The sequence below is a fragment of the Sus scrofa genome, chromosome X (genome assembly GCF_054392235.1).
Source record: "Sus scrofa isolate SSC_HxYL_T2T_F1_AM1 chromosome X, Sscrofa_HxYL_maternal_Yorkshire_Landrace_v2.0, whole genome shotgun sequence".
Lineage (NCBI taxonomy): Eukaryota > Metazoa > Chordata > Mammalia > Artiodactyla > Suidae > Sus > Sus scrofa.
Genome location: NC_139401.1, coordinates 47482613 through 47507392, shown reverse-complemented (window position 1 = coordinate 47507392; position 24780 = coordinate 47482613). Strand labels below are relative to the sequence as shown.

The 24780-nt window shown below is 42.7% G+C and overlaps 1 protein-coding gene across 2 annotated transcripts in view; it reads right to left on the bottom strand.

The window, feature by feature from the left end:
• Positions 1-24780, bottom strand: part of LOC110257788 (uncharacterized) — an 85237-nt gene that overhangs the window by 31809 nt on the left and 28648 nt on the right. For both annotated transcript variants that reach the window (XM_085007932.1, XM_085007933.1), the window contains exon 2: positions 17584-17682. In XM_085007932.1, coding sequence (XP_084864058.1) covers positions 17584-17682 — 99 coding nt within the window. The remainder of the gene's footprint in view (positions 1-17583; positions 17683-24780) is intronic.

The window sequence follows — 24780 nt, the reverse complement described above, 5'->3', positions numbered from 1 at the left end:
CTTAACCCACTGAGCAAGGCCAGGGGTCAAACCCGCAACCTCATGGTTTCTAGTCAGATTCGTTAACCACTGAGCCACGACGGGAACTCCCTCAGATGAAGTTTCACAGTGGAGCTTCTTCACTGGGCAGGTTGTCCTAGATCCTTTCAAATGCAGATTCTTAGGTCACACCCAAGAAACATCTTCATTCTTCAGTTTGGGGTTGCAGCACAGACATGTGTATTTTTTTTCCCTTTTTTTTAGGGCGACACCCAGGGCATATGGAAGTTTCCAGGCTAGGGGTCCAATCAGAGCTGTAGCCACTGGTCTATCCAACAGCCACAGCAACACAGGATCCGAACCTCATCTGTGACCTACACCACAGCTCACGGCAATGCCGGATCCTTAACCCACTGAGCGAGGCCAGGGATCGAACCGGCAACCTCATGGTTCCTAGTCAGATTTGTTAACCACTGAGCCACGACGGGAACTCCCTGTACATGTTTTATCATCAAGTTCAGTGGGGGATAAAGAGAGAGAGAGAGGTATGTGTTTACTCCATGAGATCTAGAATCAAAAATCAGCTCCACTTTTAAACTCCATGCCACACTGCCTCTTCACATAAATGTCCCATACACACTCTGAGCTCATCATGCGCCAATCAGATCTCATTACCTATTTATTCACCTGGTCTTAGGTCTTCCAATGATCCCTGTCTCATCCAATCCCATCATCATTTACCCAGTTGTCCAAGCCCAAATTCTGGGCATTGTCCTTGATTCCACCCCTCTATACTGTCCACCCCCATTCATTCATTGTTCCTTACTCTCCCACTTTATTTCCATGATCTTAAATTATTCAGACCTTTATTATTTACCACCTGGATTACTTCTATAGTCAGCCAGTGGGTGTGACAGGCAGGTTTTTTTTAAGTCAACTTTCTACTTTTGATTCAATCTATACATGAAAATACACAAATGATAAGCCCAATATATTATTATTTTATGCATTTTAAAATTGAGGTATAGCTAATTTACAATGTTGTGTTAGTTTCACATGTACAGCAAAGTGATTCCTATTCTTTTTCAGATTCTTTTCCATTCTAAGTTATCGTAGGTATTGAATATAATTCCCGATGGTATACAGTAGGCCTTTGTTTATTTATTTTATATATGGTAGTGTGTATCTGTCTGTTAATCCCAAATTCTTAATTTATCTCTCCCCCAACTCCTCCTGCTATCCCTTTTGGTAACCATAAATTTGTTTTCTGTGTATGTACGTCTATTTCTGTTTTGTGAATAAGTTCATTTGTATCATTTTTTTTTTAGATTCCACAAATATCATAGGATAGTTGTCTTTCTGTCTGACTTACTTCACTTAGTATGGGAATCTCTAGGTCCATCCATGTTGCTGAAAATGGTATTATTTCATTCTTTCTATGGCTGAGTAATAGTCCATTATGAGATATATATATGGCACATCTTTATCCATTCTTTTATTGATAGACATTTAATTGCCTCTATGTCTTAAGCCCAATATATTATTGATAAATTATCACCAGTTGAACTTACCCTGGTCAAGAAATAGAACATTAACAGCATCCAAAATCCTCTATTTTGTGCTTCCCCTCAAACACTCTCCCTTCCCTTCACTATACTGACTCAAAACCACAGCTTCGCTCTGCCATTTTGAAAACTTTATGTATAAATAGAATCGTACTGTATGATTTTCTTGTGCCTGATTTCCTTACCTCAACACTGTGTTTGTGAAATTCAATCACGTTGTTGTTCTGGTGTTGTTTTATTCTCACTGCTGTATAATATTCCCTTGTATGTTAAATCTTCCCTTTTCTGGTTGACAGACATTTGAGTTGTTTCCAATTTGGGCCTATTAAGAACAGTGCTGCTCAAGACATGGAAACAACCTAAATGTCCATTGCCAGATGAATGGACTAAGAAGATGTGGTACATATATACAATGGAATACTACTCAGCCATAAAAAAAGAATGAAATAATGCCATATGCAGCAACATGGATGCAAAAATAGAGGTTCTCATACTAAGCAAAGGAAGTCAGAGAGAAAGACAAATACCATATGATATCACTTATATGTGGAATCTAAAATCTGGCACAAATGAACATATCTGCAAAATGGGAACAGACTCACAGACAAAGAGAACAGATTTGTGGTTGCCAAGTGGGGGGAGGGACTGGGATGGACTTGGGGTTTATTTGGGGTTAGTAGATGTAAACTATTATATTTAGAATAGATAATCAATCAGTTCCAACTGTATAGCACAGGAAACTATATCCAGTCTTTTGGGATAGACCATGATGGAAGATAATATAAGAAAGGAAATGTGTACATATGGATGACTAGGTCACTTTGCTGTACAGCAGGAATTGGCACATTGTAAATCAACTATACTTTAAATGTAAAAATAGAAGTATGCAGCATAGATAATCTAACAGTCAGTTATATTTGCAATCAACGTGAGAGGTAATAATATATCCTCTGTACTAGTGGCCCAAGGTGTGCCACACTCTGTTCCAATTGCTTTCTTTTTTTTTTTCTTTTGTCTTTTTTGCCATTTCTTGGGCCACACACGCGGCATATGGAGGTTCCCAGGCTAGGGATCTAGTCGGAGCTGTAGCTGCCAGCCTCCGCCAGAGCCACAGCAACGCGGGATCCTAGCCGTGTCTACAACTTACACCACAGATCACGGCAAAGCCCGATCCTTGACCCACTGAGCAAGACCAGGGATCGAACCCGCAACCTCATGGTTCCTAGTCGGATTCGTTAACCACTGTGCCACGACGGGAACTCCTAAAGTTTTGATCCAAGGTTGTGGCCTTCCTAAGGACAAAGGACTCTACTCTTTCATCCTCCAGATCCTCCATCCCAAGCAAAGGACTCAGTAAGTATTTGAGGAATGAACGGAGGAGTGAACTTTCTCTTTTGCCTTGAACACTGGTTGATTCACCTCCCACAGAGAGGGAGTCATCTTGGGAGAGACCCAAGAGCAGCGTCTGCCCTTGAGGTGCTTATGATCTGAAGAAGGAGAGAAAGACATGCATAAGACAGCATATTCTCCAGGCCAAAGGGAGGTACCAACTAGCATTGTTGGAACTCAGAGGAAAGACTGCCTTGGAGACCCGGGAGCTGAGGTAGGACGTAAGTTGGATGTTAAAGAAAGGAAGGTTCTTAAATAATCAGTTGGCGAGGAGAGCATTGGAAGAGGAAAGCAACCCAAGTGAATCTATGGGGGAAGGAATATAAACACTTCCCTGGGCACGCCAGTGTCTATTACGTTTCTTCCTGACATACTGTCATCTACCAGTAGCTTCCAGTCTGCATCTGGGGCCCCCAAAGCAGCATGTTACTCTTTTATTTTATTTTATTATTTCATTTTTGCTCTTTAGGGCCGCATCTGTGGCATATGGAGGTTCCCAGGCGAGGGGTCCAATCAGAGCTACAGCTGACGGCCTACGCCACAGCCACAGCAACATCAGATCTGACCCTCATCTGCGACTACACCACAGCTCACAGCCATGCCAGATCCTTCACCCACTGAGCTAGGCCAGGGATCGAACCCACAACCTCGTGGTTCCTAGTTGGATTCATTTCCGCTGAGCCACGACAGGAACTCCAGCAGCCTGTTATTCTAAAGCAGCTTCTCTGGTCACCTTTTGAGAAATTGTGAATGCTATCTCACAGGTTACTAATCTCATAAACAGCCCTAAAATGGATTCTGGATATATCATATGATGGGCTGCTATCATAGGTAGATCCTGTGTGGAAGGTTTTGCAACTATTACTTTATCTTGTATTTAACAAACATGTATATAGCATTTACTAGTGCTAGACATTGTTCTAAGCACTTTAAAATATTAATCCATTAACAGATACCAGCCTCAGATTTCTCTTTTCACCCATCCGCAATACATCCATTCTTAGATATAAACTATATTCCTTAATTCAACAACTATTTATTGAGTACCTACTATAAATGCTAGAACCTATTCTGCGCACCATAGGTGAGTTGGAAGGGTATTGTTGGGGGGGGGGGGGGAGTGAAGAAAGTTTATTGCTCTCCTTTTTTTTTTTTTTTTTTTGTCTTTTTGTCTTTTTAGGGCCGTACCCATAGCATATGGAGGTTCCCAGGCTAGGGGTCGAATTGGAGCTGTAGCCGCCGGCCTACATCACAGCCACAGCAATGCCAGATCCAAGCCGCATCCGCAACCTACACCACAGCTCACGGCAATGCCAGATCCTTAACCCACTGAGCAAGCATTTGCTCAGTGAGCAAGACCAGGGATCAAACCCACAATCTCATGGTTCCTAGTTGGATTGTTAACCACTGAGCCACAATGGGAATTCCTATTGCTTACTTTTATTGGGATTAAATTAAGCATTTTTCATTCCTTAGCCAAAGCAATCCTGAGGAAGAAAAATGGAGCTGGAGGAATCAGGCTCCCTGACTTCAGGCTACACTACAAATCTATGGTCATCAAAACAATATGGTACTGGTACAAAAACAGAAATACAGATCAGTGGAAGAGGATAGAAAGCCCAGAGATAAAAACCATACACCTATGGTCAACTAATCAATGATAAAGGAGGGAAGAATATACAATGGAGAAGACAGTCTCTTCAGTAAGTGGTGCTGGGAAAACTGGACAGCCGCATGTAAAAGAATGAAATTAGAATATTTTCTAACACCACACACAAAAATAAACTCAAAGTGGATTAAAAACCTAAATGTAAGGACAGATACTATAAAACTCCTTGAGGAAAACATAGTCAGAAAGCTCTTCGACATAAATCACAGCAATATCTTGTTTGATGTATCGCCTAAAATAATGACAGTAAAAACAAAAATAAACCAATGGGACCTAATTAAACTTAAAAGCTTTGCACAGCAAAGGAAACCCTAAACAGAATGAAAAGACAACCCACAGAATGGGAGAAAATATTTGAAAATGAAGTGACTGACGAGGGATTAATCCCCCAAATTTATAAACACCTTCTGCGGCTCCATACCAAAAAAACAAACAACCCCATCAAAAAATGGGCAGAAGATCTAAACAGACAGTTCTCCAAAGAAGACATACAGATGGCCAAAAACCACATGAAAAGATGCTCAATATCACTAATTATGAGAGAAATGCAAATCAAACTACTATGAGGCACCACCTTACAGCAGCCAGAATGGCCATCATCAAAAAGTCTACAAACAGTAAATGCTGGAGAGGATATGGAGAAAAGGGAACCCTCCTACAGTGTTGGTGGGAATGTAAATTGGTGCAACTGTTATGGAAAACAGTATGGAGTTTCCTCAAAAAACTAAAAATACCAATACCACTCTTGAGCATCTATCTGGAGAAAACCATGACTCGAAAATATACATGTACCCCAATGTTCATTGCAGTACCATATACATTAGCCAAGACATAGAAGAAACCCAAATGTCCATCAACAAAGGAATGGATAAAGAAAAGGTGGTATACCTATACAATGGAATATTATTCAGCCATAAAAAGTAATGGAATAATGCCATTTGTAGCAACATGGATGGACCTAGAAATTATTATACTAAGTAAAGTTAGACAGTGAGAGACCAACATCATATGATATCACTTATATGTGAAATCTAAAAAAAAAAAAAAGAATACAAATGAACTTATTTGCAGAACAGAAACAGACTTACAGACTTTGAAAAACTTATGGTTATCAAAGGGGACTGGTGGTGGGGAGGAAGGGATGGATTGGGGCTTGGGATGGAAATGTTCTAAAATTAGGTTGTGATGATGGTTATACAACTATAAATATAATAAAATTCATTGAGTTATTACAAGTATTTTTCATTACTTTTATCCCTGATTTCTTTCTTTTAAAGAAATCACTATACTTTAATAAAAATAGATAACATTTAAAAACTTCGTAGAAAAAGAAAAACTCTTTGAGATACAATTCATATACCATGCACCAATTTATAGTATATGTATGGTTCAATGGTTTTTAGTATATTACCAGATGTGTATAATCATCACATTTAATTTCAGAACATTTCATCACATCAAGAAGAAACTACTTAGTAAAAGCTGAAAGATTTATACGATATGAAATGAACCTTTCCACGGAAAATAAAATCATGGACTTGGAGAACAGACTTGTGGTTGCCAAGGGGGAAGGAGAGGGAGTGGGATGTATTGGGAGCTTGGGGTTAAAAGACACAAACTGTTGCTTTTGGAATGGATTAGCAATGAGATCCTGCTGTGTAGCACTGGGAACTATGTCTAGTGTCTTATGAAGGAGCCTGATAATGTGAGAAAAAATAATGAATACATGTATGTGTAACTGGGTCACCATGCTGTACAGAAGAAAAATAATAAGAATGTATTGGGGAAAGATTAATTAATTAATTTAATTAAAAAAGAAACTATTTAGCTATCATCCCTCTATTTCCTCAGTCCCTCCTTGCAGCCCTAAGAATCTACTAATCTATTTTCTGTCTCTATATAGTTCCTTTTGCTGAACTTTCTTTTTTCCCTTTTTTTTTCGCTTTTTAGGGCCTCCCCTGTAGCATATGGAAGGTCCCAGGCTAGGGGGTCAAACGAGAGGGGCAGCCTATGCCACAGCCACAACAACACAGGATCTGAGCCACATCTGAGACCTACACCAGAGCTCACAGCAATGCCAGATCCCTGACCCACTGAGTGAGGCCAGGGAGGGAACCCACATCCTCATGGACACTAGTCATATTCATTTCTGCTGCGCCACAGTGGGAACTTCCCTTTTTTCTTTCTTTTTTTAAGTATAGTTGATATACAACATTGTGATAATTTCTGCTGTACCACAAAGCGATTCAGTCATCCACATATACACATCCATTCTCGTTCAGATTCTTTTCCCACAGTATTATCACAGAATACCGGTTATGCTGAGCTTTCATATATGAGTGGCATAGTCCAGTGTATAGCCTTTTGTGATTGGCTTCCTATACTGGGCATAATGTTTTCAAGGTTCATCCACGTTGTACCATATGTATCAGTACTTTATTTCCTTGTTGCAGCTGAATAATATTCCATTATACGGGTACCATCTTTTGTTTATCCATTTGTCTGTTGGTGGACATTTGGGTTGTTTCCACTTTTTTGGTTGTTGTGAATCGTGCTGTTATAAATATGCATGTGCCAGTTTCTGTGTGAGCCTATATTTTCCTTCCTCTTGGGTCTATACCTAGGAGTGGAATTGCCGGGTCATATGGTAATTCTATGTTTACTCCTTTAAGGAATCATCAGACTATTTTTCAAAGTGGCTGTACCACTTTATGTTCCCACCAGCGGGGTATGAGGGTTTCTATTTCTCCATATCCCTTGCATATCAACACTTAGCATTTGACTTTTTTTGTTCTAGCCATGCTAGTAGATGTGAAATAGTATCTCATTGGGAATTTGATCTGCAGCATTTCCTTGATGACTAATGACGTCTGAGCATCTTTTAATCTGTTTTTCGGCCATACACCTATCTCATTTAGAGAATTATATATTCAAATTCTTTGCCCAGGAGTTCCCATCATGGCTCAGTGGTTAACAAATCCGACTAGGAACCATGAGGTCGCAGGTTCGATCCCTGGCCTCGATCAGTGAGTTAAGGATCTGGCATTGCCATGAGCTGGGGTGTAGGTCACAGACGTGGCTCGGATCCCACATTTCTGTGGTCCTGGCATAGGCCAGAGGCCACAGCTCCGATTAGACCCCTAGCCTGGGAACCTCCATATGCCGCAGGTCCGGCCCTAGAAAAGACAAAAAAAAAAAAATTCTTTGTCCATGTTTTAATTGGGTTATTTACCTTTTTATTGTTGAGTTGTAAGTGTTCTTTATTCTAGACACAAATCCCTTGTTCTTTTTTCCTTCGCTTGGCTGAGATCCATGTCTGGTAGGAAAGGGCCCATGGTAGACCTTGTAGTTAAGATGATGGTGTAATAAGGCAGGAAAGAGCCTCAAACAGAAGGAGCTGTACATGTGGAGAAATGACCCCACCTGCTTCTGAATTTCCTAGAAGTCTGGTGGCCATGGAAGGGATTCCACCGAGGGGAGCTTGTCACATCTAGCTAGCAGGCGAGCAATGCTACAGCAGGTGGTTGTTAAAAATTATTTGACCATATGTACAAACTTTACCCAATGTTGCTCTTTCTGAGGAAAGCCTCACTCTGTGCTTGGTAATTTCGGCTCCTTATCTTGGAACGATCATGGGGGTGTTCATGAAAAAAAGTATTCATGACACATCTTAAGGACAGTAAGACTTTATTTGGGGGACTACTACAATGGGGTTTAAAATGGGGGGGAGAAAGATTGGTCTTTGCTTGGACTACAAGGAAAAGTAAGGATTTGGAATCAAGGAACAGGGTAAGGGCAGGTCTACCAGTGGATGAAAAAAATGACTAAAAGGAAACATAGGGGAGATTCTGGCTAAACTGACCCAACAGGATTCTAACTGAAGGCAGTCAGGGTGATCAGAGGTCACCTGGGGGATGGTGGCGGTTAAGGAATTTGATCCAATATTGAGGATGATCAGACTAGCATGGGCATTCTGGTCAAACAGACTTGGCAGCATTCTTGCTAAAATTAGATAATGCAGAGAGGAACACAGAAGTTCAAAAGCCAGGGCCTGGTTGAGAAGATGGTTGGAGCCTGCCCAAAGTTTGGTCAAGGAGACACTCTTTAATGGCAGTCCCCCACCCCAACTCCCCTGTGTTTTCCCTGTCCACTTCCCTGGGAGGAGAGGGTCCAAGGAGAGGACAAACACTCCTCAAGGCTATTGTGTGGGCTGATGGTTGCTAGGCAACCACCAAGGCTCCTTTTAAACTGTAGCTTCCCTTTCCCATCCCCTTCTAGCTTCCATCCCCTTCTAGCTCCAGTGCTTCTGCCTGCAGGCTACACGGCCAAAGGCCAGGAAGAGGCAGCTTAGGCCTGGTGAGGGAGGTGGGCAAAGTCACATAACACCTTGGGATTCACCAGAGTAAGCAAAGCCCTATTTGATACCAAGGATTCCTCCACCACTCATCTCCTTGCCTATCTTGTGTTGCCCATTTCCAAGGTGAGAAGAGCTGGGAGCCCTAAAGAGTGGACCATTGACACCCCCAGGGAAGATCTGGTACCAGCTGAGGTTAATCTTCACATTCTTAGGGATCATTAGCCCCAGCCATAACCTCACTCCCTCTGTACTTTGTTTATTTATTTATTGTCTTTTTGCTTTTTTCTAGGGCCGCTTTGCAGCACATGGAGATTCCCAGGCTAGGGGTCGAATCAGAGCTGTAGCTGCCAGCCTACACCACAGCCACAGCAACGCAGGATCCGAGCCGCGTCTGCGACCTACACCACAGCTCACGGCAATGTCGGATCCTTAACCCACTGAGCAAGGCCAGGGATCGAACTCGCAACCTCATGGTTCCTAGTCGGATTCATTAACCACTGCACCACGACAGGAACTCCCCTCTGTACTTTATTTCTGAAGAACCTGATTTTCTGAGGTTCCTTCCCTATGACCCGAATTTGGGCAGGTCTGAGATCCAAATCTTGGCTTATCTATGGTCTCCTGAGGAGACAGAGGTAAGGGTGGGGCTAAGCTTGTTTGTTTTGCTCAGAAAGGACCCCCGCAGGCCAAGTGGGGCCTCTGGGCACTCTGTAGCTCCCTCCCCCCCGAGGTGGGAACATCATGTACTCTCACAGCCTGGAAATGAACTCTGCAGATATGGGCAAGCACCGAAAGTGCATTCAGCCTGGGAACCTCCCAGGGAATACACTGCAGCCGGAAACCTGGGTCCAAATAGTGACTCTATCACTTACTAATTGGGTGGCTCTAGGAAAGTTACCTCTCTGTGTCTCGAGCTCCATACCATGGATTCTCCATATATGGGGATAAAAGTTCCGAAATCTAAAGGATGTTGGGGGGACTGAAATATACGTTTGTAATATGTAATATTTTATGTTAATATATGTCAGTGGTAAATATTTAGTATTATGTTCATTGCGGATGGAAAGGAGGGAAAAGGGTTTTCAAGAGCTGAGGCCAGGCAGCTCCTGATTCCCATAGAACCAATGGGCACTGAGAGTCTGGGGATTGGGTACTTCACTTAGAATTGCAGTTAATCCTCTCAACAGCCCAGGCATGCATCATCAGCCCCATTTTGCAGCTAGATCTCTTAGCAAGGCAGGGAAAAGGGTAGAGTTAGGGGGTAAGGGGCAGGGAGTGAGTTGATGCATGAACAATTCCGTCTCCTGACTTCCTCTCCGGTGCTCCTCTTCACTTCACAGTCTGTAGCAGAGAGCTGAGGAAAGAACAGTTCCTGAACCGCAGGATAGCAAAGCTGTTCAATGGAGTCCAAGTACAAAGGCTTGAAGGGAAGGGCTTCCTGCCTGGACCTGAAGCCAGGTTTTGACTCCTGGCTCTGGGGGCGGGGGAGTTGTGGGTTTCCTTCAAAGATGGGATGTAGTTCCCTCCTGAAGGCAGAACCCAGGAAATGAACCTATTTTCTTATAAGTTAACCTATGTATTCTCTCCCAAGAAAAAGACTAGGTCCTCATTAATCACCAACTCCAGCTACCTCATCCCTCCCACTCCTTAAAGACCAGCATATACAAACCCTTGGCCCCCTGCCCAATGACAATTTTAATTTATAAAGAGTGAAAAATCTCTCACTCCACTCCGATGTTGTTTGGCTTGGTTTAGGTTTTGTTTACTTTTTTTTTAATTATAGTTGATTTACTTCCATGATGGTCTCTCCCAAGAGACTGGCTATAGTTCCCTGTGCTATATAGTAGGACCTCATTGCTTATCCATTCTAAATGTAATCGTTTGCATCTATTAACTCCAAACTCCCAGTCCATCCCACTCCCTCCCCCCTCCCCCTTGGCAAACATAAGTCTCTTCTCTGTGTCTGTGAGTCTGTTCCTGTTCTATAAATAGGTTCATTTGTGCCAGATTTTAGATGCCATAATATAAATGGTATTATATAGTATTTGTCTTTCTCTTTCTGACTTGCTTCACTTAGTATGAGAGTCTCTAGTTCCATCCATGTTGCTGCAAATGACATTATTTTGTTCTTTTTATGGCTGCATAGTATTCCATTGTATATATATACCACATCTTAATCCATTCATCTGTCGATGGACATTTAGGTTGTTTCCATGTCTTGGCTATTGTGAATAGTGCTCCAATAAACATGGGGGTGCATGTATCTTTTTGAATTATAGTTTTGTCCAGTTATATGCCCAGGAGTGATATTGCTGGATTATATGGTAGTACTTTCATTTTCTTGAGTAGGTTTATAGACTGAATGGAATTTTCACAATTTACATGTGTACTGTCTGCTGAATATACAAATAGATGTGTAATATCTAGTTTGTATTGTTCAGCTTTCTGTGGTTTCATGAACATCCTCATGGATATCAAAAAGACAAAATAAGAAGTTCCTAGTGGCTCAGCAGGTTAAGGATCTGACTTTGTCACTACTGTGGCACAGGTTCGATCCCTGGCCTGGGAACTTTTGCATGGCATGGGCACAGCCAAAAAAAAAAGGCAATATATGAAACTCCAGTTTTATTTTATGTTTTTGTCTTTTGTCTTTTCAGGGCCACACTGGTGACATATGGAAATTCCAAGCCTATACCACAGCCACAGCAACACACGATCCGAGCCGCGTCTGCAACCTACACCACATCTGATGGTAATGCCAGATTCTTAACCCACTGAGCAAGGCCAGGGATCAAACCCATGTCCTCAGGGATACTAGCCGGGTTCATTACCCACTGAGCCATGATGGGTACTCCCAAAACTCCATTTTTAAAAGAAAATTGAAATACCTAAAAACTAAATGGATGAGTTTTCCCTAACCCTAAAAACCAATGGATGAATTTTTCTTGCCGAGATCAGACTCATCCTTTGATACACTGTGAAAAGCCTGATCGTTGATAAGAATCTGACAGAATCAGATCTATGCTATAAGGGACTAAATCTGTTATCAAAATGTCTCCCTTTTATTTGCCTATAGTTGCAGCCTCTGAATCAGGATATGTAACTTTAGTCAGTTTCATATAGTAATCAAAGGAATAATAATGCATGTTCATTGATGTGATATGCTCAAGCTAATTCAGTGGCTGTTACTGTCAACTGAGCAGTGGTATCTTTAAGGGAGATTTTTAAATGAATTTCAAAGCACTCACCAATCTCATCCAGGACTTCGGCTTCCATATGTGCATTCACACACCCTTCTGTGTACCATGCCCAAACCCAAATTCTTTATATTGTATAATAGGTCTTGTTTGGGTTATTTACCTCACTAATCCAGTTGTGTGTGGTCTTCATCTGCCTAAAATAACACAGTAGTTGAGCCTTCTTTTTCAGACTTGCTAGCATTGGTATTGCAATGGTTCTCATTTTCATGATCTGCATTCTCACAGAACTTGATGTCTTGGGCTGAACTGTCTCTCTCTCAAATTCATATGTTGAGTCCCCCAGTGCCTAGTATCTAAGAATTCGGCTCTAGTTGGAGATAGGGCCTTTAAAGAGGTGAATATGGCTGTTTGTTAGGGTGGGCCCTGATCCAATCCGACAATGTCCTCATCAGAAAAGGAAATTCAGACACTTGGAGAAACACCAGGAGTGCATGCTATATGCATTGCTAAGAATGATGCCATGTTCACTTCCACCTCTTCAGTGCTTTGTGGTTGGCACTTGTAGAGTGAATGATGGGCTTTATTAGAGCCAGTTATCAAAGTCATCCCTCTCTCATGGTCTTTTTCTACAACAGCATTATAAGCCTGGCTATGTTGGCTAAATCTCAAGACTGGCTCTGTCCAACTGATACTATTTACTTTCTGAGCAGCCCCATCATCCTAATGTAGAGCTGGTATAAAATAGATTTATTTAAGATACACTTATTGACTATCCACTAGGTACCCTGACCTGGTACAAAGAGGAAAAATCTCAATTGAAAGCATACATATAAAATAAAATAAAATAAAATAAAATAAAATAAAATAAAATAAAATAAAATAAAATAAAGTAAAATAAAAAATAAATTGAAAGCATAATCAAATGCTGAATTTCTGTCAGGGAAAATTGGTCTAAGGGAACCATTTACTAAGCCTTCTACATTGATGGCTCTTGGAAATAAGTGTTTGGTATTGTCTTCTAGAGTCCCTAGGGATTGTTTTTTGATCATTTTTCCAGGTTTTATTATTGGATTTTTTGGGGGAGAGTGTCTTCCAAGCTCTTCACTCAGCCATTCTGAGAATCCCCACATTTATTGTTTTACAAGATTCTCGACCCATGAAAATAAAGGCTGTAATTTTTAAACAGCCCCCAATAAAGAGGCATTACTGTCTTGAAACATAAAACAAAGATTGTTTCTTCATTGCCCTAAAGCACAAAACAAAACCTGTCAAAATAATTTTTAATATTCAATTCATAAAATAAAGAATTTCAGTAATCTGATGGTACTGACGATTATGAGGTACTTTTGTTTTCATGTTTTTGTCTTAGAGGTGTTTTATGTTTTTGATTCAATCAGATTAATTTACCTGTGTCTTTATGTTTTATGACTATGCTATTTTATGCTCCCCTATATTTCTTTTTTATAACTTTATATTTTATGTTCAGGCCTTTAATTGATCTGAAATTTACTTTTCTGAAAGTTGTGAGGTAATTTCTAACTTAATTTTTTTCCTAAATGGATAACCAGTTTTCCTAAGACCATTTATTAATATTTTATCCTTTCTCCTTTGTTAAAAACTAAATTCCCAGAGTTCCCATTGCAGCACAGCAGAAATGAATCTGACTAGTATCCATAAGGATGTGGGTTTGATCCCTGGCCTCCCTCAGTGGGTCAGGGATCCAGCGTTGCTGTGGCTGTTGTGTAGGCCAGCAGCTGTAGCTCTGATTCAACCCTTAGCCAAGGAACTTCCATGTGCCGCAGGTGCAGCCCTAAAAGGCAAAAACAAAAACAAACCCCGAATTCCCATATATATATTTAGATCTATTTTGGACTCTTTATTCTGATCCAATGATCCATTTGTCAATGTTATTTCCATTACCACATCATTTTAATTACCACACCTCTATGGTACATTTTCATATCTGATAGGGCAAGTCTCCTCCCACTGTTCTTTTCCAAAATTGTCTCAGCTATTCTTGAACATTTGCTCTTCCAAGTGAGATTTTAAAATCAATTTGGTGAGTTTTGTAAAAGCTACCATTAAGATTTTGATTGGGATTAAATTTATAGACTTTTAAAGTCATTGACACCTTTACAATATTGAGCTTTACCATAGTGAAATATAACATACTATCGCTCCATTCAGATATTCTTCTATTTTTGTCAGTAAACTTTTCAATTTTTCTTCTTTTCCTCTTTTCTTTTCTTTGTGCATTTATTATTAGATTTTCCCCAGGCAATTTATAGCTCTAGGAGTTGTTGTGACTGTGGTCTTTTTAAAATCTATTACATTGCCTAGTAGATTATTGTTGGCATATAAAAGCATTAATGCTTTTTGTATGTTGCTATTATATTTTGCCAACTTGCTGAATTATTTTCATGGGTTCTAATGGTTTCTCAATTGATTGCCTTGGATTATCTATCTAGATAATCATATTGTTTATAAATCATGATGGTCATATTTGCCTTCTGAGAATTTACATCTCTTTTGCCAAAGTTCATTCATTCATTCAATTAATATTTGGCAGCTGCCATGTGCCAGGCCTTGTTCTACACATGGGGGATACAGTAATGAACAAAACAGACAAGGTTTATGCCCTTTGGAGCTTATATTCTATTAAGGAGAGATTGAGAATCTAGGAAAGGCATAACAAGGTCAGTCTATCAGCCACATGTAAATCAATGAAGTCAGACCGTTCCCTCACACCATACACAAAAATAAACTCAAAATGGCTTAAAGACTTAAATATAAGACATGACACCATAGAACTCCTAGAAGAGAATACAGGCAAAACATTCTCTGACATAAATTGTAACAATGTTTTCTTAGATGGGTCTCTCAAGGCAATTGGGAGTAAAACCCAAAATGAACAAATGGGACCTAATCAAACTTAGAAGCTTTTGCACAGCAAAGGAAACCATCAATAAAGTGAAAAGACAACCTACTGAATGGGAGAAGATATTCACAAATTTGATGCTGCCAACAAGGGCTTAATTTACAAAATACACAAACAGCTCATACAACTCAATATTTTAAAAAACAAAGAACCTAATCAAAAAATGGGCAGAAGACCTCAATAGACATTTCTCCAAAGAAGACCTACAGATGGCCAAAAAGCACATGCAAACAATGTTCAACATCACTGATTATTAGAGAAGTGCGAATCAAAACCACAATGAGGTATCACCTCACACCAGCCTGACCGGTCTTCATGAAAATGTCCACAAATAATAAATGCCAGAGAGGGTAGAAAGAAAAGGCAACCCTCCTACACTGTTGGTGGGAATGTAAATTTGTTCATCCACTGTGGAGAACAGTCTGGAGAATTCCTTAAAAAACTAAAAATAGAATTACCAGGAGTTCCCGTTGTGGTGCAGCAGAAACAAGTCTGACTAGTATCCATGAGGATGCTGGTTCAGTTCCTGGCTTTGCTCAGTAGATCAGGGATCTGGTGTTGCTGTGGGCTGTGGTGTAAGTCACAGACATGGCTGGGATCCCCCGTTGCTGTGGCTGTGGCGTAGGCCAGCAGCTGTAGCTCCAGTTCAACCCCTAGCCTGGGAATCTCCATACACCATGCGTGTGGCCCTAAAAACAAACATACAAACAAAGAATTACCATATGATTCAGCAATCCCACTCCTGGGCATATATCCAGAAAATATGGAAAAGAGGAAAGCTCTAATTCAAAAAGTTATATGCTACCATATGATATCACTTATATGTGGAATTTTTTAAATGATACAAATAAACTTATTTACAAAACAGAGACAGACTCACAGACTTTGAAAACAAATGTATGGTCACCAAAGAGGAAGGAGGGGGGGAGGGGAAGGGGGAATGGACTAGGGTTTGGGAATGGCAAAGGAAGACTTTTGTATATGGAATGGATAATCTAGAGGACCTGCTGTATAGCATAGGAAAACCTACTCAATGTTCTGTGACAACCTATATGGGAATGGATATGAATATATATATATGGCTGAATCACTTTGCGGTACAGCAGAAATTAACACAGCATTGTAAATCAACTATACTTCAATAAAGTTAAATTTAAAAAAAAAAAAAGGTAATGCACTCCAATGTTCATAGCAGTACTACTTACAACAGCCAAGAAATGGAAGCAACCTAAGTGTCCATCAGTAGATGACTGGATAAAGAAGATGTGTATATAAGCAGTGGAATACTACTTAGCCATAAAAAAGAATGAAATAATGCCATTCGCAGCAACATGGATGGAACTGGAGACTCATCCTGAGTGAAGTAAGTCAGAAAGACAAAGACAAATACCATATGATATCACTTATAGCTGGAATCTAATATATGGCACAAAGAAATCTTTCCACAGAAAAGAAAATCATGGACTTGGAGAAGAGACTTGTGGTTGCCAAGGGGGAAGGGGAGGGAGTGGGAGGGACTGGGAGCCTGGGGTAAAGAGATGCAGAATGTTGCCTTTGGGATGGATTAGCAATGGGATCCTGCTGTGTAGCACTGGGAACTCTGTCCAGTCACTTATGATGGAGCATGATAATGGGAGAAAAAAAATGTATACATGTAAGTGTAACTGGGTCACCATGCTGTACAGCAGAAAAAAAAAATATATATATATATACATAAATGATTTAAAAAAGGATAATGAACTTATATATAAAACAGAAATAGACTCACAGAAATAGAAAACAATCCTATGGTTACCAAAGGAGAAGGTGAGAGGAGGGATAAATTAGGACTTTTGGATTAATATACTATAGTATACACACTACTATATACAAAATATATAAACAAGGACCCATCGTGTAGCACATAGAACTATATTCAATAACGCATGATAACCTTTAATGGAAAAGAATATGAAAAAGAATATGTATATTATATATACTCAACATTGAAAATCAACTATACCTCAATTAAAAAAATAAGGTCTGGAGTTCCCACTGTGGCTCAGCAGAAAGAAACCCGACTAGTATCCATGAGGTTGCAGGTTCGATCCCTGGCCTCGCTCAGTGCGTTAAGGATCTGGCATTGCCAAGACCTATGGGTAGGTTGCAGACACAGCTTGGATCCCACGTGGCTGTCGCTGTGGCATAGGCTCTGATTGGACCCCTAGCCTGGAAACTTCCATATGCCACAGGTACAGCGCCCCCCCCACCCCCAAAACAAAAAGGTCAGTCCTCCCTGGCAAAATATCCCCAAACTTCGTAGCTTAAAATAACAAGAAATATTTCTCTCATACAGTTGATACAGGTCGTGAATCTGGAATAGTTTAACTAGGAGATGAAAACACGAGGTCCTTCACGAGATTGTAGTCAAGAAAATCAGCTATGCTTGCCGTCATCTGAAGCCTTGGCTAAGACTGGAGGATTCATTACCAAGGTAGCTTACTTACAGGCTGTCAAGGTTCTTGTTGCTGGCAGGATGCCTCAGTTGCTCACCTCCATAGGGGTGCTTATGTGTCCTCATCACAGGGCAGCAGGCTTCAAGTGATCTGAGAGAGAGAGAGAATCTGTAGAGGCATTTATGACCCACCCTTAAAAGTACTCCATCGTTTTCACAATATCCTATTGGTTATACAGGTTAATCTCATTTAATGTGGGAGGAGCCTATACAAAGGTATGAATGCCAGCAGCCAGGGGTCATTGGGGGTCATCTTTTTTTTTTTTTTTTTTTTGTCTTTTTAGGGCCACACCCGTGGCATATGGAAGTCCCCAGGCTAGGGGTCGAATTGGAGCTGCAGCGGCCGGCCTACGCCATAGCCACAAAAACGCCAGATCCGAGCCACCTCTGTAACCTACACTGCAGGCTCACAGCAACTCCGAATCCTTAACCCACTGAGTGGGGCCAGGGATCAAACCCGCATCCTCATGGATACTAGTCTGGTTCACTACCACTGAGCCACAGTGGGAACTCCTATAATGACTTTAATGACTTAATAATACAAATATTTTGTAACACTCTTTTATTACCCTGAAATGGAATTTGTGGGTAAATAACCTACATATGCACATAATTTGAAAAGATGAGTGCAATGTCCAAACTGCAATATCAAGGGCATAAGAACTATACTTTTTAAGAAAATAAAGTACATTTCAATATACGCTGAGTCATGATTATCCTGGAAGACAAATGACCTCAATTGCCTCTACCTGAAAATGCCAACTGATAAAGGTGTGTTGTATCAGCCCCTCAAATACCACAATGGTATGTTACCATAGAGGTGTGATTTTCCAAGTCGTGAATAACTCTGGATAAAATTCGAGGCAAAATATAGTCTTCTCTTGATTAACACGATAGTTGCACTCCGGAAAACTTCAGTTTTCATGTAAACTGTAGGAAATGATTTGGTGTTTTTATATAATATGGAGTTAGGGTATAAACTCAGATCATTTTTTTTTTCTTTTTACAGCCGCACCTGCAGCATATGGATGTTCCCAGACAAGGGACCAAATCAGAGCTGCAGCTGCCGGCCTACGCCACAGCTTGTGGCAAACAGAATCTTTAACCCACTGAGCGAGGTCAGGGATCCAACCCACATCCTCACAGGCACTATGTCGGTTCTTAACCTGCTGATCCACAATGGGAATTCCATTTTCACAGTTCTTGATCATTTTAAGTAGTCTGTTCACCTTCATGAGTATCTAGCAGGACATTCAAAAGATAGGACTGTCTTGGAGTTCCCGTCGTGGCGCAGTGGTTAACGAATCTGACTAGGAACCATGAGGTTGCGGGTTCCATCCCTGGCCTCACTCAGTGGGTTAAGGACCTGGCGTTGCCGTGAGCTGTGGTGTAGATCGCAGACGAGGCTCGGATCCCGTGTTGCTGTGGCTCTGGTGTAGGCCGGTGGCTCCAGCTCCGATTAGACCCCTAGCCTGGGAACCTCCATATGCCGCAGGTGTGGCCCAAGAAATGGCAAAAAGACACACACACAAAAAAATGGGACTGTCATGAGCTCTCCAGGAATTAGCAACCCCAAACCCTGTCTGCCCGTCGTACCCACCCCTCAATTATTGTGACAATCAAAAATACCACCACATAGTTCACAAAATGTCCTGTAGGACTCCACCCTCACTCCCATTCCCAGGGAGAACCACTTACCTAAGAGAGGGCGGGTAAGTGTAGGCAGTGGAAGGAAATGAGAAATGCAGGAGTGTGGTTGTGAAGGGTATGTGAGAATAGGAAATGAGAAAATCTGAATCTGGGGACTTTGATGAATGCCTTCCATCAGCATATTTATTGATGGATGGAATCAAAGTCTCAGAACCAAATACAACCTGACACCAGGGATGGGAGGGAAGACAGAGAAGGGGGAGAAGACAGAGGCCGGGATTTGTGGACCCGAAGTCAATGAGACGCAGGCGTGCTCTTGCACTTCTGCTGAAGTCATCTTAGTATTTTCAACACTACCTCTCGCCTGTCTGTCACTACCTTGGAGCGCCAACTCTTGGAGCTTCTAACAGGCTAGTTACTGCTAAGAGACTTGTCTATTTTACATATGAGAAGACTGAGGCCCAGAGAGATGGGATGCCTTGCAGGAGGTCCCCAGGGCAGGTTAATGGCTGAGCTGGGACTAGAGTGAGGATATTTCCACTAGGGTGCTTTTGTGTGTGTGGATACAAGCAATTAATTTTCTTTCTTTCTTTCTTTTTTTTTTTCTTTTTTGTCTTTTTGCCTTTTCTAGGGCCGCTCTCGCGGCATATGGAGGTTCCCAGGCTAGGGGTCTAATCGGAGCCGTAGCCACCAGCCTACGCCAGAGCCACAGCAACTCGGGATCTGATCCGTGTCTGCAACCTACACCGCAGCTCACGGCAACGCCGGATCCTTAACCCATGGAGCAAGGCCAGGGATGGAACCTGCAACCTCATGGTTCCTAGTCGGATTCGTTAACCACTGCGCCACGGCGGGAACTCCTCGGGTTAAACCTTGAAGTGCACTCAAGGATGTTAGGCGTCTGGGTTTTTCTCTATTTTTTTTTATTGAAGTATAATTGACCCACACCACCACGTGAATAACAGGTGCACAACATGGCGATTCAATATTTCTGTATATTACAAAATAATCATCATGATGAATCTTCTCCTAGAGCACTTTGAAATGTGAATGAGACCCGGCTAGAAAGTGCCACTAGTGAACGGGCCTCTCCTTCCTCTTTAGGTTCCTTTGGAACAAGGTCAGGGACAGATAACACTGTTGTAATTCAGGCTCAGCTTCCTACCATCGGGAAGATTAAGTCATGTTTGTTACGTTTTTCTTTAAGAGTCAACCACTTGGAAGTCCTTAAGAGTTGAAATGGGAAGGTCCCTTTGTGGTGCAGTAGAAACAAATCCAACTGGTATCCATGAGGATGTGGGTTCCATCCTTGGCCTCGCTCCGTGGGTTAAGGATCCAGCATTGCCGTGAGCTGCGGGGTAGGTTGCAGATGCGGCTTGGATCTGGCATGGCTGTGGCTGTGGCGTGGGTTGGCAGCTGCAGCTCCGATTCAACCCCTAGCCTGGGAACTTCCATATGCAGCCCTTTAAAAACAAAAAAATAGGAAAGAGTTGAAATGCTTATAGTTGCTCAAGGGCCTGCCAGAGTCCTCTGACTCCTGACCTCAAACTGGCTGTCAGCATTACGAAATCTGTGTCCTCAGTGAGCGAGTGACCCGAGAAGGCTGGCAGACTCTCCAGTGACGACAGCCTTCCTCTATCCCACAACCTCTGCCCCTGATGTGGGGATGGAGGGGCTCGCCAGAAGTTGGTTTTCTCAGAGTTGTCTAGCTTTCCTTCAAGGGACGGATAATATTCTCTAACAGAGTATTCAGAGAGGTGAGTTGCTTCTCCAGGCACCCAGGCAGGGCTTTGGAGAAATACAGATTGCTCTTTCTGGGGGTTCTAATTATCTATGACTGTGTAACAAGCTTCCAAAGAACTGAGTGGCTTCAAACAACTGTTTTATCATATCTCACAATTTTGGGAGTTAAGAATTCTGCCAGGGTTGGAGTTCCCGTCGTGGCGCAGTGGTTAACGAATCCGACTAAGAACCATGAGGTGGCAGGTTCGATCTCTGGCCTTGCTCCGTGGGTTAAGGACCCGGCGTTGCCGTGAGCTATGGTGTAGGTTGTAGGCACAGCTCGGATCCCGCGTTGCTGTGGCTCTGGTGTAGGCCGGCGTCTACAGCTCTGATTAGACCCCTAGCCTGGGAACCTCCACATGCTGTGGAAGCGGCCCAAGAAATGGCAAAAAAAGACAAAAACAACAAAAAAAGAATTCTGCCAGGGTTTGGCTGGATGATTCTTCGGTTCCACATGATTGAGGCTGTGCTCAGCCGGTGGATGAGGCTGGACTGGAGGGTCCGAGAAGGCTTCCACTCACATGTCTGACACCTTAGTGGGAAGACTGGAAGGCTGGGCTCAGATGAGACTGTTGGGCAAGGGAACTCTGAGGCATGGCAGTCTCAGGGTAGCTGGAGCTCTTACCTGGCAGCCGAAGGCTCAGAGAGTGAGGGACCTAGGTGAAAACTAAAAGTCTTATGACCTAACCTCAGAAGTTCCAGAAGGTTTTTTTTTTTTTTTTTTTTTTTTTTGCTTTTTAGAGCCACCCCCGCAGCATATGGAAGTCCCCAGGCTAGGGGCTGAATCAGAGCTACAGCCGCCAGCCTACACCACAGCCACAGCAACACCAGATCCGAGCCGCGTCTGGGACCTGCACCACCGCTCATGGCAACGCCAGATCCTTAACCCACTGAGAGAGGCCAGGGATTGAACCCACATCCTTACGGATACTAGTTGGGTTCGTTAACAGGAACCCTCAGAAGGTCACTTTTCCTGCATTCTTTTGGCCAAGTAAATCACTAAACCTCTCCAGATTCAAGGAAAGGGGGATTAGACTACCTCTCAGTGAGAAGGGTAGCAAAAGATTTGCTGCCACCTTAATATGCCACACCGGTCTTACAGAAACATTCATTCAATAAATATTTATCAAATGCCTTCTATATGCATATTCTAGTCATTAACGACAGTAGTGGGCAATAAGGCAGGCAAAATCTCTGCACTTGTGGAGCTTACATCTTCTTTTTTTTTTTTTTTTTTTTTTTTTGTCTTTGTGCTATTTCTTGGGCCGCTCCCGCGGCATATGGAGGTTCCCAGGCTAGGGGTCCAATCGGAGCTGTAGCCCCCGGCCTATGCCAGAGCCACAGCAACGTGGGATCCGAGCCGAGTCTGCAACCTACATCACAGCTCACAGCAACGCTGGATCCTTAACCCACTGAGCAAGGGCAGGGATCAAACCTGCAACCTCATGGTTCCTAGTCGGATTCGTTAACCACTGCGCCACGATGGGAACTCCCTGGAGCTTACATCTTCTTAGAGGGGATAACCACCACCACCACCACCAAAACGATTAGGAGTTCCCATCGTGGCTCAGCGGTTAATGAACCTGACCAGCATCCATGAGGATGCAGGTTTGATCCCTGGCCTCGCTCAGTGGGTTAAGGATCTGGCATTGCTGTGGCTGTGGTGTAGGCGGGCAGCTATAGCTCCAATTAGACCCCTAGCCTGGGAACCTCCATATGCTGCAGGCGTGGCCCTAAAATGACAAAACATTCCAGGCAAAATAAAACACAAGTGTGAAGGGCCTGAGAAGGAAGGCTGCCTGGTTCCGGGAATACCTGGGGAAGAGTGAGGAGGCCGATGTGGCCAGAGGAGAGGGCATGAGGGGAAAGAGTATTAATGGATAAAGTAAGACTAACTATGGGATGGGTGGGTGAGCAGAGCACAAGATCAGCCAGGTTTTGGGCAGTATGGTTAGCACTTTGGCTTTTCCTCTAAATGAGACAGGAAGCCACTGGAAGTTTTCAAGCAAAAAAGTAACATGATCGGGTTTACGTGACATATGTTTTCTTTCTATTTGTTGATTTCTTTTTCGGCTGCACCCACAGCATGTGGAAGTTCCAGGGCCAGGGATCAAACCTGCACCACGGCAGTGACCCAAGCTGCAGCAGTGACAATGCTGGGCCAGGGATCAAACCTGCACCACGGCAGTGACCCAAGCTGCAGCAGTGACAATGCTGGATCCTTAACCCACTGCGCCACATGGAACTCCTGCATGTGCCATCTTTTAGTGGTAGGATTCCAGTGACAAATGCTGCAGTAAGCCTTGGAACATTGGACCAGTTGGAAATCCTAAGCCTAGAGGCATCATTCCATAGGAAATATGCAACTGGACTAGCTAAATTCTTTCTTTTCTTTTCTTTTTCTTTCTTTTTTTTTTTTTTGTCTTTTCTGGGGCTGCTCCTGCGGTATATAGAGGTTCCCAGGCTAGGGGTCGAATCAGAGCTGTAGCTGCCCACCTACACCACAGTCACAGCAATGCGGGATCCTTAACCCACTGAGCAAAGGCAGGGATCAAACTCGCCACCTCATGGTTCCCAGTCAGATTCATTAACCACTGAGCCACGACGGGAACTCCTGGACTAGCTAAATTCTTGCAGCCTATATGTACAAAGGTGGAAATCCTTGTGTATTTTTAGCCAGTCTCCATATCTTATGTTCATCTCACCCACACAAAAAAATCACTTCTAATTTGTATTATGCTGTTTCATAGTCACCGATGTCAACTGGAGAAACCTTAAGTATTTGTGACAGCCCTCTGGCATATGGGTTTCTTCAGATGATAACTAACACATGGAGGGTACCTTTCTAATTAAGATACTTCAGATGTTAAGCAAAAGCTCCTCGAATGTTGAACAACACTAACCAGACACACGTGCGGGTATCCCGCTCTCTTTGTTAAAGCATTGACAAGTAAATTTCCAGAAACTGTAACTCTAATTAGTCTCTCGGCTCTGAGGCCCCGAAGCACTTGGTCTGTGGACCTTAAGCATTGAGCTTCTTGTTGGGAGGGCTCATTAACGGGAGTGGCCTGCAATCCTTTTCCTCTTTGTTGTCAATTTAAGGTCACCGAGGTCTCAGGAAGCAATTCCAAATGCTATTTTTCTGCACCGCTGTCCCATTTTGGTCCCCTGGCCCTCCCAGCAAGGCTTGTTTTTCCTCTTTGCCCACAAGAGCCAGGATGGACACCGCTAGTGCATCTGAGGGTCAGCTGCCACCTCGTCCTCACACACCTCTGCTCACCTCGCTCTAAGACCCTGGAGCCCTGCCTCCTGGATGAGGGGGGATGTGAAGGATGGGCTGGACTTGCTTAGGCAGAGAGGACAGGGATGGCAGGCTGAGCTGGGGGAGAACGCGATCAAAGGCACGAAAGTGGAACCATGCAGGGGCAGGGCGAGGAAATGGGAATTTATCCCACATGATTGGCGCTGAAAGCCGCAAGAGAGAAGCAGCCGGAGATGGAGGCTAAAACACAGATAGGATCATGTAATAGAGGGGCTTGAAAATTTAGCTGATTTCATTTGGTCTGTCTTCCTTTCAGTAAGAATAGTAATAACTTTTTCTTTCTTTTTTTTTTTTTTTTTTTTTTTTTTGCTTTTTAGGGCTGCACCCGCGGCATATGGAGGTTCCCAGGCCGGGGGTCCAATCGGAGCTGCAGCTGCCGGCCACAGCCACAGCCACAGCCACATCAACACAGGATCCAAGCTGCATCTGCGACCT